Source organism: Podospora pseudopauciseta, chromosome 6 (genome assembly GCF_035222475.1).
Source record: "Podospora pseudopauciseta strain CBS 411.78 chromosome 6, whole genome shotgun sequence".
In the NCBI taxonomy this organism is placed as follows: Eukaryota; Fungi; Ascomycota; class Sordariomycetes; order Sordariales; family Podosporaceae; genus Podospora; species Podospora pseudopauciseta.
In genome coordinates, this window is record NC_085895.1 from 3,441,297 (window position 1) to 3,459,114 (window position 17,818).

Consider the following 17,818-nt stretch of genomic DNA (forward strand, 5'->3'; position numbering starts at 1 on the left):
TCCATCCTCTTTTTTCTGGTCTTCTCCCTCGGCATCTCCCTTGCTGGGGCTCTTTCCGAGTCTTACGAGTCTCTACGACACTGGTGTCAAATACCTACCTGCAGTTCCAGCAATCAACGGCGAAGACGGAAAAGGAGCTGCACAAATCAGAAACTTGAACAGACACTTCACCTCATGTCATCTGTCTAAGTTGTTTGGACACATCTCCCCTCTGTCAATAATGTTTGCTGATTGTCATTAGATTTACGTCACCGTCCAGATGGCCCATCACCTGAATCTTTTGTCGTTGATGGGAGTGTCATTGGTCATGGACAATATCATTGATAAATGCGCCATGGATGATGTCCTAACTCTCTATCGGACACAGAGATTTCTAAATGACTACATTTCTACATACCTGGCCCGGCGGGCCAGGAGAAAGTTCACCACAGAAGGTCTTAAAGTGGCCTTGATTTTCGTCCGCCTGTGCGACATGGCTAGGCATTGTCAGCTCGAACATCCTACAAGTCAGGACACTAAGTTGGCCATGCAGATCCTCGATGAGGAGCAAGACCTTCTTTCGATTACCACACCGCGGATTTTGTTTGACCTCTGCCGTGTTGAGGAGCTCGCGGCAAGATTTGTTCGATTTGTCTTGCGGATCCAACGACGACTTGCCGATAAAGCCGAAAGATGGATCCGAGTTGAGGAACCTGCGTGGCTCGCACCGATGTTGAAACCCAAGTACCGGTACTTCGACAAACGTGTTTACGAAGAGAAATTGAGGACCCTGAGCACTGCCGTTGGAAGCCATCGACGGCCCCTCTCCCAAACCGAGGTCGCCAGGTTAGAAAGGGCATTCGTTCGAGCAGAATTGCTGTTCTTTCTACATGCTGTTTTTTCCAAGGATATCACAGACAGAGCCTTTCACAAACTGCATCGTTGGGAAGTCGAGGAGCTTCTCTGCGCACTCGATTTCATGGAATGCCAAGGCCTGCGTCGGCTCACTCACGACACGCGCACCAAAGCACTCAGATGGCTTTTCAGATATCAGATCAGCCAGGCCTTCTATCGACGCTTCGTAAGTATTTATTGTGGTATCAGTCCCAAGATAGTTGCCGGCTAACCATCTTGGTCCTTTGCATAGTACGATAAGCACTACGCTTCCAGGCAACAAAGACTACGGTTTACTGATGTTCCATTTAACCATGACGGCCATTCTAACCTTTCGCAAGTCCAAGGTCAAGATCATTCCGACGACATCAAATGGAATGTGCCCAAGTGGACGGACCCTCTCGGACCCAATGCCGCATGGTCAGCCTACGCAAGCCAGTTCCCAATCCAGGTTGAAGATCGAGACAACACCCGGATGACCCTGTCACAGCCAAGGTTCTTTCGCGCCCCAGGGATCTACGAGGATTTCGTTTGCATCCAGAACTACCGATGCCTGGCCTGGGTGATGTGGGACGCGGATACAACGACGGCACTCCAGCTTGGATCAGCTGAGACCACGACCTCCCAGATGACGCCTCCTGTCCTCCAACTGGTTAACTTGGCTAAAGACCTCGGCAAGGATTCGTATGAACGTTTCTTGGAGTCCACAGGAAAGATCAAGTATAGCCCGCTGCAGCTGTATGATCTCGGCTTAGATAGTCAGGTTCTCGACCCTGGGCAAATTCCAGAGATTCCAGTGGTCCAAAAGGCTATCAGGGATGAGGACGTCAGAAAGGCAGTAGCTGAGTTTTGATCTGCTTGGAATGGAACTTGGGTAGGGAGGTAAAGACGAGTTGGATTGGTCACGGAGATGCTTGTAGCACTCATGTTAGCAATAGGACTAGACTGATGCGGATTTCAGTGAGTCTTTGGCTAAGCCATGTGGCTCCATCAGGTGCTCTGATTAGTCAAACAATGCATGATCGGCATATATAAAGGTGCGACTCTACCTACCTAAATAGAATTCCAACCACAGCCCTGGTGAGAGTGGCAAAGACCTCGGCCTACGGCTACTACCCTAATGCAACTTACGTCTGACGATAGCTTCATTCAGAGATATTGGTTTAGGAGGGCTCGGCACTCGTCCTGGATATATTGCGTTTATTCTAGTGTTTTTTTTTAGATCTCCGGATATATGTTGGTTGAATTTCTACCTTCTTTCATGCTTTCTTTTCCTTTGTTATCTAGCAGATCAATTCTGCTTATTTCTCTGCCCTCATCTCGACCTCCACAGCATGAGTCCCACCATTCAGTATGAGGACGATGTCGCGATCCAGGTCCTTCAGCTTGTAGCAATCAAACCGACGACCTCCCCGAGATCCCATCTTGCCAAGGAGTCATCACTGATGCCAAAAGATATGGCATGCACGCCATGAAGTTTATGTGGTTCGACCATGTCGAGGCAGGTCATGACCCCCTGTGGGACGAAGACAGCAGCGGTCTACCTACCTACCTACCTGGCCACCGCCGTTGTAGGCAAATAAATGCGCAGTGTCACATAGCGAACCTACTGCGTCTCCCTATGCGAATGTCCTGCGTGCCTTGCATGTGTCGTCGAAAAAGAGTGGAATCTTGCGGCACGGATTTAATCCTTGACATTGAAACTATCACGATGATTCGCCAGTAAAACTAAAGCGTCGCCACGGCCCGCGCACACGGCCTGATAGTGGAGTCAACGACGTTGTACTCATTTTAGCAGGGTATGATTATAGGGATCTTTTGTCAATAGCCTCGAACCGTTCAACCAATAGCCCCTACGCAACATGCCTTGAAGATGTTTTTAAGGACATGCGCGCCCAGTATGGTCAGACACGCAAGTTTTCTCTCCCACCATCTGTCACTCTTTTGATCACCAGTCATTCATTTGATCACTCCTTCACTCATTACCAAAAAATGCGCTCATTCTCATCAGCGGCGGGCATCGCGGCCCTCGTGTTCGGTTTGGTTGGTGTGTGCTCAGCAACATCGGGTGTTGACACGAGTGTTCCTGGGTGGGATAGAGCGCTGCAACAGGAAGGATGGACGTGTCTCACGCCACCCCGCCGCACCCAGCCCGGCAGAAGTGTATCTTTCAGTTCGTTCCAGCCCTACCCGATTCTTGTTCAATCAGATGCTAACATCTCACAGGCAACACCGTCTGCCCCGGCCAGATCAACACCTGTGAGGCCCTGTGCAAGTCAAGAGGAGGCGTCGTCGAAGGCGAGAACGCCTGCGTGTCCAACAACGGCGGCGTCGACAACCCCTTCAACTCCAACACCTACTGCTTCATCTGCAACTGCAAGGACGGCGCCCTCCCCGATCTCGAGACCTACTACAACACAGTTCCCCGCTACCGCTGTGAGATCCGGAGCCAGAACTGCTTCTACGGCTACAACCAAGGTGGACAGTTGCCGCCTGACGGGGCTTGCCGTTGTCCCGAGGCCGAGTATGCGGTTCCCCCTTCTTGGTACAGCTTGCTGCCGAAGACGACAACTACCTCGACTGTGATCCCGCCCTCGTCAACCTCTGTTCAAGTGCCCCAGACGTCAACCTCGGCCGCCGAGACATCATCAACCAGTGAACCTGTCACTGTTACTGATACAGTGATCCCGAACACGAGCACCGGGTTGACAACCATCGAGACAATCACCACGGCCCCCACTTCTGAGTCGACTTTGGTGGTGATTGAGACGACTACTTCCATCTTCTCCAACGCGACTGCGCCCGTGCCAACCCAGAAGCCAATCCCTACCGGAGGATCTACCAGACCAGTGGTCGGCGTGGTTGGCGCCATGGTGGCCGCCTTGCTGGCGATGTAATGCACATTGCAACCGCCTGGATAAGTCTCTGGGAAGCGTGTACACCACAGGACTTGGACATAGTTCATAGACATTTATTGTAGGCCGAATATAATAGATAATAAATATGCGGAGACTATTAGCTAGTTCTCCGGAGCGATCAATGTTTCCCTATTAGTATACAACCTCTCTTCGTTAAACTTAAATCCCCTCTCATAGCTACAATACATTATTCCCATTTAAACCAAGAAAAGGACTCTCAAAGCTTTCACACCTCCCCTCAAGCCGTCGGCCTCCCCGGACACAAATTCTGCGGCTTGATCCCCTCCCTCGGCGCACACAACCCCACAAAATCATGCTTCCTGCTCTTGGTCACAGCCTCATACCTCAGATCGCACCTCAACGCACCGTTAATCTTGACATCACTAGCAAAATGTGCGCAGGTGTCCACTGCCGGCTTGCAAAGAGGAAGGCAGTACTTTGCCTCGGCCGCCTTGGGCCTCTCCCCGTTGGCGCAGACGACCTTGATAGGCTCACACATGGAGTTGCTTGGGCACTTGTCACCTGCTCCGCATGGCTCGAGGCCGGCTCTTTTGACGGCGAAGCCGGCTACAATGTCGCCTTCGTTGAAGATGGGAACACCGTCGGGGTCTTGGCCGGGGCCGCCTCGGGTAGTCGTGGTGTTGATGACTATTTGGGCGTCTTGAGCGGTGGGCCGGGTGGGAGCTGGGACAGGAGCAGGCTGGTTGGGCAATTTGGCGTATCCCGTCGAGTCGTCGACGCAAAGACCGGGGTCTGTCCAGGCAGCTTTGGCGACATCGCTCCACAGTTGTGTCATGTTGTAGATGTTGCGGACAGTGTAGAAAATGCGACAGTGGGCGGCCTCGTACTGGAACTGCCTCGGGACGTGCTCGGCGTTGGGATCCTTCTCCCAGTCAGACTTGAGGATCTCGTCGCGGAGGTTAAGCCCGGCGTGGTGAATCCAGAGCCCGGTGTCTCTTGTTTCGTAGTCGATGGGAATGTTTGGGAGTGACGAGTTGTCCGGGAGGAGTTGGCCGGTGAACTGGAACATCCAGTCGAGAATATGGTTGGAGTAAGCGCGTGTGCCACGGCTTCCAGAGACAGCTTGCATCGGACCCGTCTCGGGACGGCCACCAGCGACGATGGTACGTACACCCGCTTGGGTCATAAACCCAACAAAGAGGGAGCAGGTGGACGAGCAGAGGCCATCAGTGAGAATGACGATGTCTTCGGGCTTCCACGCCTGCTTGGTGGTGACAGGATTGCCGCCATAGCCGTACGGGTCGTCTTCCACCGTCTCGATGCTGAATGCCGAGTAAAGAACTTGATCGTCGGAGAGGTTCAGCCTCTCGACCTTTGAGAACGTATCCTTGCGGTAGCTGGCCGATCCAGGACTGTACTGGGCCCAGTTGTCATACGTAGTGTTTGTGAGAGGGTTGATTTTGGTGGCGACGACAAACTCGTTGGCTGCCTCATCCCACTGATCAAACAGTTGCACATCGTCTTCGGGATCCAACCCTTTCCACCACTCGGTAATGGTATCTCCCACCAAATCACCCAGAGGATGGCTTCGTCTGCGACTGCCAGCCCAGGTCCACGGCAGGGAATCAGGCTCCTGGGGGAAGAAACGACGGAATGTGTCGAAGGCAAGGTTGGGGGATCCACCTCGGTTCTGTTGGAGATCGATGATGATCTTTTTCACGTTCCTGTCCTCCGCCTTGGTGATGAACTCCTGGACTGTGTTGCTAAAATTCTTGGCCTCTTCGGGGAACTGCTCGAAGGTCGGGATGGAAAGAATTCCAACGTCATCCTGGAAGTAGCCGGTGACTACTCCACCGCCAGAAATAGTGAGAAACGGCTGCGCAACTTCGGGCTTTGGGAATGCCTCGTCACTCTCTTCTAACCAGTCCGTATCGATCTTGATCTCGATAAGTTTCAAGCCATCCTCTCCTTCAAAGTCAAAGACGAGACCGGAATCCGATGAGTCCTCGATGACTTCCACTGGCGGCACTAAGCCGAGGACGAAATAGTTGTAAAAGTCCCCAGCAGTCTCGAGAGGTCCAGGGCTGTGGATTTGATTCAGGAGAGCGAGCCAGTTGTCGTTCCATTCGGTTCCATCCTCTAGCTTCACGTTAAAAGTGTCGTCAAGTCCATTGCCTGGATAGAACAGGAGTTGACCGCCCAGAGTGCCGTAGAAGCCCTGGATATCGTTGGTGGGGTGCTCAAACATGTCGTTCCAATCGGCATGACTTTCGAGATAGCCAAACGCGTTCCGGCTGGAGAACTGCGCAAGGAATTCAGTGGCATCAACACCATTGATGGTCGCCACTGGAGACGGCTCTTCCGCCCAGCCGTTGTTCCGTGCTTTCACAATATCATCCTTCAGGTAAATTCTTGGTAGTGCTTTCCCATCCAGAGAGGCAGAGACGAAGTCGAAGGGGCTTGCAAAGCTGAAAGCGGCGGTGATGCCAATGTAGAGATTGACATGGTCGTCGTGGATGGCGTGGACGATGGAGTGGATGTCGTATTCGAAATCCAATTGTCTGATGTACTGATCATCGAGGACCTTCTGCTTGACTCTCCCAAGTTCGGCAACCACGTCGACTGCTGGTTGTTGATACTCGGCAGGAGGAGACTCGAGGTAGGCCAAAGTGCTTTGGAACTGCAGGGTGGTGTTGTAGTACTCGATAAAGCGGAGTCCAACGTCTTTGAGGAAGGGGACGGCGGTTAAACAAGAGTAGACGTCAGAGGCGTTGAATACGGGGAAGAACTCTGTGCTGGCGTCAGTTTCGTCAACATAAATAACTGGGGAAATCCCTCACGTAGCTTGAGGTCCTCCTCAATGATATCGAAGAGCGCACCACATGGTCTGCCCGTATCGTTTGCCGCACGTCGATTGAGTAGACTCGGACGGGGTCCTGGCCTGGCATTGACAGAGTCAAAAATGCCTGAAAGAACGAAGCTGCTCCAGAGGAGCAATCTGGGAACGAACGTCATGGTCGTGTAACAGACGCAAATAAAAGTCCTTCACAGTCGCTGCCCACATCGTGACAACGAGGGAGGCCCGTCCCTTTTGCTTAAATCCCATCCCTATTGCTCCCCTCCCGTCCCTCCTAGGCGCATCCTGCAGAGCCGCGAACACGAAAATAGTGCAAGGCAACCTCCAAAGAAAACATGCGGTTCTCGGAGTCGTAAAAATCAGCCAATCGCTTATGATCAGTCAGCTTTTAGCCCCCAAACACCCCTCCAATTTCCCAGGACCTATTTGGCAGGTACCGCTGACCAGCTACCTTTTTGCTGCAGATAGCAGGTTCCTGCCTAGCTCAATGAAACCGCGCCAAGGCGTGAGGGCCTATGGGGGCTGAGTGGATCGGTACCATGCATTAGCGTATTCAATGTTACCTTGATCCCTTATTTGGGCAGGTGCACCTTGTGTGCTATATGTTCATTGGAAAGCGGCGGCCAGCCTCACCTTGGCACTCTTATTCTATCCGGTGTCAGATTTTAGACGCAGGAAGCTGCATGAAGCCATTCTTTCCAACTCCCCCTCGATGGCCAAGAACAACAATTTGATGCTGGTGATATCCACCCCACTTTCGCACAGGTCCATCACACCATTTGCTATCCGTACACTCATTACCTTATTAGAATGTCTTCACCTTCACAAGTTGTTGACGGGGTTATCATCTCGTCCAATCCTGCCGACTGCCTGGGACCGCCGGCACCATGGTTTTTTGACTACATTTTTGACAGCTTGGAGTATGATCGCTGGGTCAAGAGCGTTCCTTCTCGCCTTCTGAGGCTGGTAGGTGGCCCAGGATCCGGCAAGACTTCGTTCGCCGCACTGGCAGTAAACCGTCTCCGACAGAATGCCCAAGCCCATCATAACCATCAAAAGCCGCCTCTTGTCTTGTCAGTATTTCTCAAGCCCCTCACTGTTCGTGATGCCAGCGCAGCGGTTCACCAGGAACAAAACGCCATTCCATTCGGCGTTCAATTCTTGGCGGAGATTGAGAGACAAATAGATGCCAAGATTGGTGTCAACAGCGATCTTTCTCCACCTCCCTCCCCTCAGACTCAGATCGACGGTACAGCACTTCTCAACAGTATCAGATTCAAGCTCTTCCGACTCTCAGACGTCTGGCTTGTGGTGGACGACCTCGACTGTCTGTGGCCTATCAGGAAAGAATATCTCGAAGTGGAAGAACGACTGGAGCAACTTCGTGGCATTGGCGTCAGAGTCCTCCTCACCTCTCGTACTCCTTTTCAACTCTCTACTCAGAAACCAATTTGCGACGTTTCTCTCGAGAATGAGTACGATCACGATGAAGAACAGCATGAAGGTCGACCTGGTCTGATAACGTGGTGGGAATGTAATTTGGACCACGATAGCACTGGAGGGCCCTTTTGGATCTGTCAGAAGTGCAAAGAGGCTGGATATGCTTGTGGGAATGAGTGAGATACCTTCAGCTCCGTCACATCGATGTGCATTCACTCGCGCATACCCCCGTCACTAACCCCTGCCACAGATCACATTCTCCCCCAGAACTCACCAGCAACCCATTTCCCGTGACATTCGATATCAGCAATGCCCCCGAGCCCAGCATGAAGTCCTTGATCATCCACAACCTCCAGCTCGAACACGGACGATTCTGGCCGCTCCAACCTCCCTTCAGATCTCACCAAGATGAATACCCTCCCTTATCCTGCCTTGGCAGACGCTTGATATCGGGTAGTACCACGGAAGAACCCTCAAGAGAGGCCGTCGACTTCGTGGTCAAGTTGGTCCAGCTGTCTTACGGCAACCCCAGCATGGCCTTGCTTCTGCTGGAGACAATCCACCAGGCCGAGACCCTTGATGCGGCAATGGCCAAAAGTGACAGGTTCCCGAAGATCGTCGTGGAGATGTTTGACCGGTTGATAGATGCGCAGATACGAAGTCGGTTACTGGACAAGACGTCGCCAAGAGAGGTGAGGGCCAGGGCAACGCTGGCGTTGCATGCCATCCGAATTGTGGGCAGCGCAGAAAAAGGCCTCAAGTTTTCCGGTGTTGAATTTGAGAGTCTTAAGATGAGGCTTCTGGACGAAAGTGACAGATGTGGAAGTCATGGATTTGAAGACCTACTCGATTCTGAAGACTTTGAAGTTGTTGACGAGGTAATTGGCGCTGCAGGGGGCCTGTTGGCAGTTGAAACGATGGGCACTCGGTACTATGTGAGATGCTTTCATCCTGACTTCTACAACTACGTCAAGGAACGGTATAATGAGTTTGTGTCTGAGTGGGAATGTGAGAAGGAGTAAGAGAGTAACACGGACGTGCCTGATGCTTTCACAAGCTTCCAAGAAATGCAATATCCGTACCGTTTCAAATCTATGATAAGAAAATGAAACTGAGATAACACATCTTTCGTTACACTGGGAATCCAGGAACATGCTAGATTCTTGAGGCGACACAAGTCTACCTCTCTTGGCCCCCACAACCACCCCCTTTCCCCCGCTTTGGTACTGACCGCCAATCAGCTTCTGTTAGCTTACCTTACCTTAGGCAACCGTTTTCACATTCTCATCCCACCCCATCCATCGCTTCCACTTCTTCCACTGAGCATACACATCTTTGGGTAAGGGACGCAATGCTTTGCAAATTTTGCCAACAGACAATTTTCGCATCCAGACGCCGATGGGGACTTCACAGAAAGGATTACAGGGACATCGATAAGGACCCAGAACTGGAGAAATGTACTGTTTGCTCCCACCTTGGCAAGAATGTCGATGTGGACTGCGCATATCGATGGACTATCAGGTGGCTATCGGCTACAAGAGAAGACCAAAAGTGCATACTCATAACCTTCCGTCAAAGCGACAATCATCTTTCGGGCCCGCAGGCGGAAAATCACGGGGAAACCAGCCATTCCACGGGACATTTTAAGGGTTCAGTGGCATTCTATCTCCTCCAGAAAGGCATGTCCCCACCATCATCCATCAAGACTCCTCGTTGACCGGTTCACAGACACAATCACACCAGCAACCACCCTCCCCAAGACCACAAACATAACCCCCTCTGGATCTCTTCCCCAGATCCAATCCTGGATACACGAATGCTCCACCTCCCACGAAAGATGCCAAGCCATTCAATCCTCCACCTCCTCCTCGTGGCTCCCGACTCGCCTGATCGACGTATCCAACCCATCCAAAATCCACATCATCACCACCAGCCCCTCCATGAAGGAACGCTACACCACGCTGTCACATTGTTGGGGCAACATCGAAATCATCAAGCTGATCCAGGCCAACTATGCCCAACTCACCGACCCGTCCGTTGGCGTGAACTGGGACAAGCTCACCAAGACCTTCCAAGACGCCATCACCGTGACCAGGGCCCTCGGGATCAAGTACATCTGGATCGACTCGCTCTGTATCATCCAGTGGGATGGCGAGAAGGCGCCTGGGGATTTCAAGACAGAGGGGCAGTTGATGCATCTTGTGTATAGGAATAGCTTCCTCAACCTTGCCGGCGCTGACTCCAAGGATGGAAGCCAGGGGCTTTTCAGGTCGTACGAAAAGAACCCCAGACAGAGGGTGTTGCATGAACCTGTCAAGATCGAGGGTGGGCGTGGGATAGCGGGGGAGTGGTACATCCTCCCAAAAGACTACTGGCGCCACGAACTACTCGACAAAATCCTTTACACCAGAGGCTGGGTCTTCCAAGGTACGCCCTTTTCCCCGTCCAAACCTTCTCATTCATCCCAACGAAACTAACCCCCCTTTTCTCAGAGCGCATGCTCGCTCCCCGAATCCTCCACTTCTCCACCCATCAACTCCTCTGGGACTGCGCGACCCTCTCCGCTTCGGAGTCCCTCCCCCAAGGCCTCCCCCGACAAATCGACACCATCTCCGCCACCGAACGCCACTGGCGAGAGCGCCTCCTCCTCATGCGATCAACTCCCGCTAATCAGCCGGCTCTTATCAGAGCCGGAACAGCAGATGACTCCCTCGAAACCTTCTGGATAGATTCTGTCAGAAATTACACCCGCTGCGAACTAAAAAACTACATCTCCGACCGCCTCCAAGCCATATGGGGCGTTGCAAAGGTTGTGCGGGACGGGCTAAGGGAAAATGGCTCTTGGGATGAGAACGACCACCAAGAGGAGGAGTACGCCGCTGGTTTGTGGAGCAAGAATTTGTATCTTCAGTTAGCATGGAGGGTGGTTAACCCGAGGTTGAGGGAGGAGACGAGATTGCCTGGGTTGCAGGGGATACACCCCAGTTGGTCGTGGGCGTCGACTATAGGGGAGATTTCTCTCCAGTCGAGGCTTCGGCTGGCGGGGACTTGGTACCGGGTTAGGCACCATGATGGGGGGGAGGTTAGGTTTGAGGTGAAGTGTCTTGGTGATGTGGAGGAGAGTCCGGAGTTGGCGGCTAGAGGGGTGGAGCCGAAGAGGGATCACCAGCCTGAGTTGGTTGGTAAGAAGCTTGCAGTCAGGGGGGTGACGGTGAGGGGGTGCTGGGATCAAAAGACACAAGGGGTTCGGGTATCAGTGGTGGATGTGGCAGTGGTGAAGAGATTTGATTTTTTCCCGGATATCGTCTTGGAGGAGGGGAGGGAGGTGTATTTGCTCGTGCTATCGGCGCATGAAACGGACGAGCATGGGCAGTTGGTGATGGTGAATGATTCGGCTTCTGGATCTGAAGTGTCATGGAGTAAGCCAAAGGCGACGTATAATTCTGGGACCGGGCTGATGCTAGAAGGGGGTGTGGGCGTTGAAAATGAGTATAAGCGCATTGGAACGTTCCGTTTCCAGGGGCTGGGGAAAGATGATATGAGGGTCCTAGTCGACGAGACGGGAGTGAAGAATATTTGGATTCTGTGAAGCTGATAATTGACGACCTAATGTTTTACATTAACTCAGAAAGAATGACCATTCGCATGTTCCTATACTCCACTGACCAGCACATCAGATATTTCACAAATGTTATCCTCTATCTGCGACCCTGTGCCAGTTTCAGATCAGGCACGGCACTTATTGGTGCATTTCTCACCCATTATGCACCGCTGAAGCTACCTAAGACGTCGCTATGTATCTAGCCTCTCAGGTTCAGCAGGGAGGAAACTATCGTTCCTCTAGAATACCTAGCGAACGAGCCACGGCAGCTGAGTTTGCAACACATCGCTCTTGGCCTCATCCACTGTGGGATGCAAAAGCCGACGATAATGATCTTCAAAATCGCCATCCCCGTGTGGAGCGGGTGCTAAACGCAACAGAGTTGCCAGTTCGACATCCAAACGATCCAACCATATCGGCGATACTAATCAATCTCCGAGCGGCTTCTAGACCATGGGTGGATCGCAGTTGTGCCGGGGTTCGCGCACGCCACCCAGCAAGGGTTCGGCGTATTGGCAGACCTTACTATCAGGCGAGCCTTGAGCTTCAGGTGTATGCTGGACCACTTCGGCGAGTCGGATGAGGCCGATGGCGTGCTTCAAACCTACAGCTGTAAACGTTCTACAGGCTCGGTTGCCGAGGTAGGAGTTGACGTAGTCGTTCATGGGCTTGCAGGTGACACGAATGGCCTGGGCATCGGGTAGCTCGAGGTGGTCGAGGATGTTATCCAGTACGATAGTGGTGCTTGTCAGGAGCAGCAATGACTGCGTCATGGCTGCGCTGATAAGCTCAAGCTGACTTGTTGACGTAATGTGAAATCTTTTCGTAGGAAGCTGCGGTCAAGGCGAAAGAATTGTGGGCGCAGGCAAAAGTAGATGAGGCCTCAAACCGCCGGTATGGATGTTGAGAAGGGGGCAACGAAGTTTAATTGAAGATCGTATTCGACAGAATTTGATGTGCTGGCATTTTGGTAGTAACTGACACGTACCTGATGACGACCTCCTTTGTCGACCATCTAGCTGAGATTTCTTGAAAAGTGGAGGAGTTACAAATGGCGGCGTTTGCTTGGAAAAGATTCTCCAGCGGCAGGGTGGTGGGAGTCCTCGCCGGAGCAACAAGAGGCGACAGAAAGCGCACAATAGACGGAGCACGCCCAAGCTTTCGACACCCACTTCCCCTCTTTTTTCTTTCCAGCTGGTGGTTCAGTTGAAAAAGAAATCAAATGTCGGGTAATTTAATGGCCCAAGCTCCCCTGCTGGAGAGTGTACACTTCCACATTGAACATCTGGACTGTCATTTCCAGGGAAATCCAACGCTGATTTCGGAAGACATACTGCCAAAAACTGAGGAATATTTCTCTCCTTATCTTCTACATTCACACCCCTCAGTCTTTCAATGAACATGAACATATAAGCGCCGACAGAAAATAAAAATCGAAAATAAAACGGTCGGTAAAAGATATAGGTAGTTCGGTACATCGAGCTCGTATTTTCAGGCTCTCAGGCAGAATGATCATGAAGCATAGCTCTTCGCATGTCTGGACATTTACCACTCCGATCTTTAAAGCCGCTGGATGTACCGAATCGGGGTAGTCCCGTCAGTTCAGTGCGCATGTGGACAAGCGAGAGAGACAGTAGAACAATGCAGTCCGAGTTCCCCCTCCAAGCGCAGCTGTCCGTCGACCACTGACTGTGCGGCGGGTTGCTGTCCCGGTAGCGGGAGGGAAGAGAAAGATTGTGTAGTTGATCGACTTGACTGGAGACAGTGACTGAAAAGCATTTTTCTAGAAGACAAGCGTGGGTAGGTATCTACCTTACCTACCTTAGGTCGGTAGTATTGACAACGCATATATTAGCAAGAGAATTTAAAAGGCTTTCTGCAGTAATCCACTTAGTGCTCGTATATAACCAAACGCCTAGTCACTCTATACAATCTGATATCCATCCCGCAACTCCGGCGGAACCTGGAAAGCCCCGTAGAATGCCACCCTACCCTCCTCCAACCTCTTGTAGAGCCTCTCGCCTTCTAAGTCCAATCTCTGACTATCAGAGGACATCTGAACAAAGGATGAAAACCCTGCCACCTTTGCTATCTTCCCAGCAATGTTGGGCAGGTTTTCTACCACGCAAACTGGGGTGCCACTTTGACCAAGTTCCTTGAAATTACTGGGCTGGCGTACCCAGTAGAGGATTGACCTTGCAACAAGGCTTGTCCAGGAGGCTGGGTCATCTCTGGAATCTACAGGCACCCTGGATAGTAGTGATCTGAAGGACCTTCTGGGCCTGCCCTGTTGGTATACGCGGAAGATACTTTGGCCAACCATCAGGGTGATATTTATCAGGCACCTAGGTAACCATGAAGATTCGAGATATAGTAATAAGACGTACCTGGCACCGACTATCGATGACCCCAATGCTTCTGGCGTCATCCTCTATCAAGTTATCGTCCAAGAGAGCAAGCTTGCTCGAATTGTACTTGATGTCTGTCCACTCATGCTGTGAAAGCCACTAGAACGACAACGATTCCGATAGCGAACGAGACCAAAATGATTTCCCCCAACTTGTGATGTCAACTAAGCTAAGATCATGGGAAAAGCCCTGGGGAAAGGGCTCTCGAGGAGAAGGGTCAAAAACCTTGGCCACCTGTCCGAGCTAAATATCTTATGGTGAGTCAGGTTCTATGACAGGGTATCGAGCAAATAATCTTCTTACCCTGCTTCCGATCTTTACTGAAGTAATATGGATGTCAGATGTCCAATCAGGTCCCGTTGTACCGGTTCTGGATGTGGCCGCCGCCATAGCGAGCGAATGTGTTAATACGGTTATGTACTTTCTCCGTATATTTGACCGCGGAGTCACAACCACTCCGATACGTCCTCGAATTCGGTCTCTCGAATTGCTATCAAAAGCAGAAGCTTGTAATGTACTCCCAAAAAACCCTCTGAACTAGAAGCTGTCAGTTCCGTTATTGGTAAGTAGGCTAGTTGGTATGTCCTGGTATCCGTAGTTTGTTGTGGTTGTTGAAGAGCCTCCTGGCCTTGCTCTATCGGCAGTCGGGTAGAGAGACTCTCGGATGAAACTGACCTTGAGTCCACCAAAGTCAGCAGGATACTTGTGTAGCTCTTCTTCGTAGTCAAATTCATCCGACACAATCACTTGCAACTGATGGTTGATGAGCAGATAAAAGCCGATGGCATCTTCGAACACACTCAGAATCCCGTCGATGGTGTCGTCAGACAGCGGCTTGATTGGCGAGATGAGCTTAGGGTGCGTATCCGGAGGTTGTGACTTCAAGGGTAAAAGTGGATAATGAAATCGCACTGGTATGACAACGGGGAGTTCATCCACCATAAGTAGTATTTGTGCCAGTTTACCGCCAACAGTCTCCGGCGGCGTACACGTCCAGCACCGGTTTCCAGGATCCCAACCATGCAGCTCGAAATCTTCGCTTAGCGCCACCGGCAGCTGTAGGCTGAGGTGGTCAACCATTTGAGCCAGAGTCTCCACTATTGCAGAATCCTCCTTCCTTTTCATGTCACCTTTGTAGGCGTCTGAGGTCGGACTTTTCCCTCTAACTTTAGGGCGTCGTCGGTCAGGGGAAGGACTTATACGCCGTCGGCCAGGGGAAGGACTCATACCCCATCGGTCAAGGGAAGAGCTCCTATTATCTAGTGCCCACTCGAAAGCTGCCAGGTCTTCGGTGCCTCCGGTGATGCTTGTAATTATATCTCCAGCCTAGGCTTTCGCTTTCTGGTCTTTATTATGGTCGCGCTATAGTGAGCTTTGGACACCAGATATAGTAGGAGTTTGCGGCCGACTCAGAGGTGGTGATGCCCGGCTTAATTTGGCAAGCTATGGATGTGATAAGCATTGCTCGATCGAGAACCGGTCCATGGGTATGACTTCCAACATGGATTTGACCAGATCCACTAAGACTGTGAGTGCCGAGCTTAAAACAGAGAGCGGCTAAAAGAAAAGGGCCGTAACTTACAGGCGGGATCGAATGGACTTTATAGAACCTTTCGGTTCCAGCGGTATCGAACCGTGAGACTTAAAGGATCATCATCATAATCAAAGGGTCGGAAGCCGTAGAGGCACATATACAAGACCGCCCCCAGCGACCAAATATCGACGCCCTTTCCATATTGTCTACCCTCCAAGATTTCCGGCGCAGTATAATAGCCAGGTGTTCCGCAACTGTCTGTTAGATATCGGTGACGTGGTAAATGCGTGGCCAGGCCAAATCCTCCGAGTTTAACTTACAGGTTGTTGTTGAAAACCAGGATACTTTCAGGCTTAATATCACGATAAACAAAGTTTCGTTAGTGCTAAGGTGGAGCCGTTGTAAGCTTCCCTTCTAAACAAAAAAAGAAAAGGTACCCTATTATTATACTTATAAGATAGTGAAGAGTATCAACTAGTTATTAAAATATATAACGCGACTCTTGCTTGGAGAGCTTTTTGCGTTTTATTAGGTTTCAGAGCTCGCCTTCTGGTGCCAGCTCCAAGATATAGGTCATAGAAGAAGAGCCTTCTTAAAATATCTCCATCATTTCGACGATGCTGGGGTAATAAATACCCATTAAAATCTCATCACGCACACAGCCGTGAGCCCTGGTGGGACGCACAATGTTTGCCGCGAATAGTCGACCGCTATGACGTTCTCGACACACATAGGTATTTACTCCCGCGGGGCCATGGTGTAGAAGCTTTCCAGTGAATATTTCTCCCGGAAAGAGGGATGAGGGGCATTGAAAGCGAAATGAGGGGCATCCGATACCGGGATGAAAGTAGCGGCCTACTTTCCGAAAGACGAGGTCGAAGACAGTAGCGACTGAGATTCTATCTCTATCTTAGAGGAAATTTTGGGCATATGATTCAACCAGACGCCCGTTCAGAGAGGTGCCATTAGTAGACAAGTCCAGAAGGACAGCTTTAGTCTTTTCGCTCCACCCGCTATAAGATCGAAGTCGATAAATCATAAGGTATCTAGGAGAGGCGTACTCTCCTTCTATAACAATGTCTGTAGATCATAAGGTTGGCATTTCAGTACTTGAATTGAGCGGAAAGAATAGGAGTAATAATTTATACCGCACTCTGGGTCAGTTCCCACCAAAAATCCCCTATCGCGAGTGGTCTCTCCGTCATCATTATAAACAGTCTGCATGTAAAATTTCTCTCCTCTAACGACGCGGATAAGGATGCCCCAAGGCAAGGGTATCTTCTTCGAACGCGAGGGTGTGCTCTCCGATGGGCCTGGGGATTCGAAGTCGTGTGTGTGTGTATGTGTGACTTGTGTGTGTGTGTGTGTGTGACTTGGGAACGGTCATCTTCCGCATTTTCTCTCCGCCGAAAGAGGATGCCTGCTGCTGCCACGACGCCTGCTGCCAACAAGAAGGCTTCCATCGTGATGAAGGCAGCGAAGAGAGTGCACCGGGCAGGTAGTAAGGAAGTCGCCGGATATATGGTACAATGACACAAATATTTCAAGCGCGCAAATATTTCTCATAGAATCAGTATTATGACTTTCCCTTTTGCATAGGTATCTAAGTTGAGGTGTCAGACTAAGGAGATTAGATAAGGGATTTGTCGGATGTGCTAAAAAATTTGATAGCTGCCCAAAAGTAGTTAAGCGGCTAAAGGATCTCAGCTCTGTAGCGCAGCAAGAACTCGTTGTGTTGGCGTGCGTGTGTGTGTGTCCCATTTAGCGCCGAAGGCGGTGTTGGCACACCTGAGGAGGGTAAAATTAGGTAGAGAGATTGCGATATTTTCTAAGGCCTACCATCTTTTCTTATAGCAGTACTTAACGGCAATACCTCGCCGCCGGATACCTAACTACCTAGGTATCTTCTCAAATATCAGCTGTTAGCAGCAGTCTCCTCTTATTTACATCTTGACATCAAATAATAGTAAATTCGAAACAGTCTCAGTCATTGACGAAGTAACGATGAACTGTCCAAACTCAGCTCTGCGAACCAGCATGTTGAACGTACTAGGGTGCCAAAATACCGCCAGCACAACCTGCGCTCCGTATCTGGATTATATCGAGGCTTCGTGGCCAGGTCGCCGTGGAAGAGATGATTATATTCGCTTCTGCATCGAAGTAGTCACAGCTTTCGGTAACGCGCCGTTCCCACCAGTCCAGGAATATATTAATAGCTTGATCGCG

General features: G+C 51.0%; 5 protein-coding genes across 5 annotated transcripts; 3 read left to right on the forward strand and 2 right to left on the reverse strand.

Annotated features, from left to right (window-relative positions):
* Positions 1-344: 344 nt before the first annotated feature.
* Positions 345-1,726, forward strand: QC763_0098410 (uncharacterized protein; the record flags this gene model as incomplete). The annotated part of the gene is made up of 2 exons (XM_062906368.1): positions 345-1,060; positions 1,127-1,726. The coding sequence occupies exons 1-2, from the start codon at positions 473-475 to the stop codon at positions 1,724-1,726; spliced, it is 1,188 nt and encodes a 395-aa protein (XP_062763391.1). The 5' UTR covers positions 345-472.
* Positions 1,727-2,760: 1,034 nt separating this feature from the next.
* QC763_608240 (uncharacterized protein) lies at positions 2,761-3,904 on the forward strand (the record flags this gene model as incomplete). The annotated part of the gene is made up of 2 exons (XM_062914654.1): positions 2,761-3,046; positions 3,100-3,904. 2 exons carry the CDS (start codon positions 2,761-2,763, stop codon positions 3,768-3,770), a joined length of 957 nt encoding a protein of 318 aa, XP_062763392.1. The 3' UTR covers positions 3,771-3,904.
* QC763_608250 (uncharacterized protein) lies at positions 3,841-6,926 on the reverse strand. The gene is made up of 2 exons (XM_062914655.1): positions 6,593-6,926; positions 3,841-6,542 (listed from the first exon to the last, which is right to left on the reverse strand). The coding sequence occupies exons 1-2, from the start codon at positions 6,765-6,767 to the stop codon at positions 4,030-4,032; spliced, it is 2,688 nt and encodes an 895-aa protein (XP_062763393.1). The 5' UTR covers positions 6,768-6,926; the 3' UTR covers positions 3,841-4,029.
* Positions 6,927-7,311: 385 nt separating this feature from the next.
* On the forward strand, positions 7,312-11,719 carry QC763_0098440 (uncharacterized protein). The gene is made up of 4 exons (XM_062906369.1): positions 7,312-8,225; positions 8,300-9,057; positions 9,778-10,476; positions 10,542-11,719. The coding sequence occupies exons 1-4, from the start codon at positions 7,420-7,422 to the stop codon at positions 11,636-11,638; spliced, it is 3,360 nt and encodes a 1,119-aa protein (XP_062763394.1). The 5' UTR covers positions 7,312-7,419; the 3' UTR covers positions 11,639-11,719.
* A 377-nt stretch (positions 11,720-12,096) lies between these two features.
* QC763_0098450 (uncharacterized protein) lies at positions 12,097-12,423 on the reverse strand (the record flags this gene model as incomplete). Its single annotated transcript, XM_062906370.1, has 1 exon — positions 12,097-12,423. The coding sequence occupies one exon, from the start codon at positions 12,421-12,423 to the stop codon at positions 12,097-12,099; it is 327 nt and encodes a 108-aa protein (XP_062763395.1).
* Between the last annotated feature and the right edge of the window lie 5,395 nt (positions 12,424-17,818).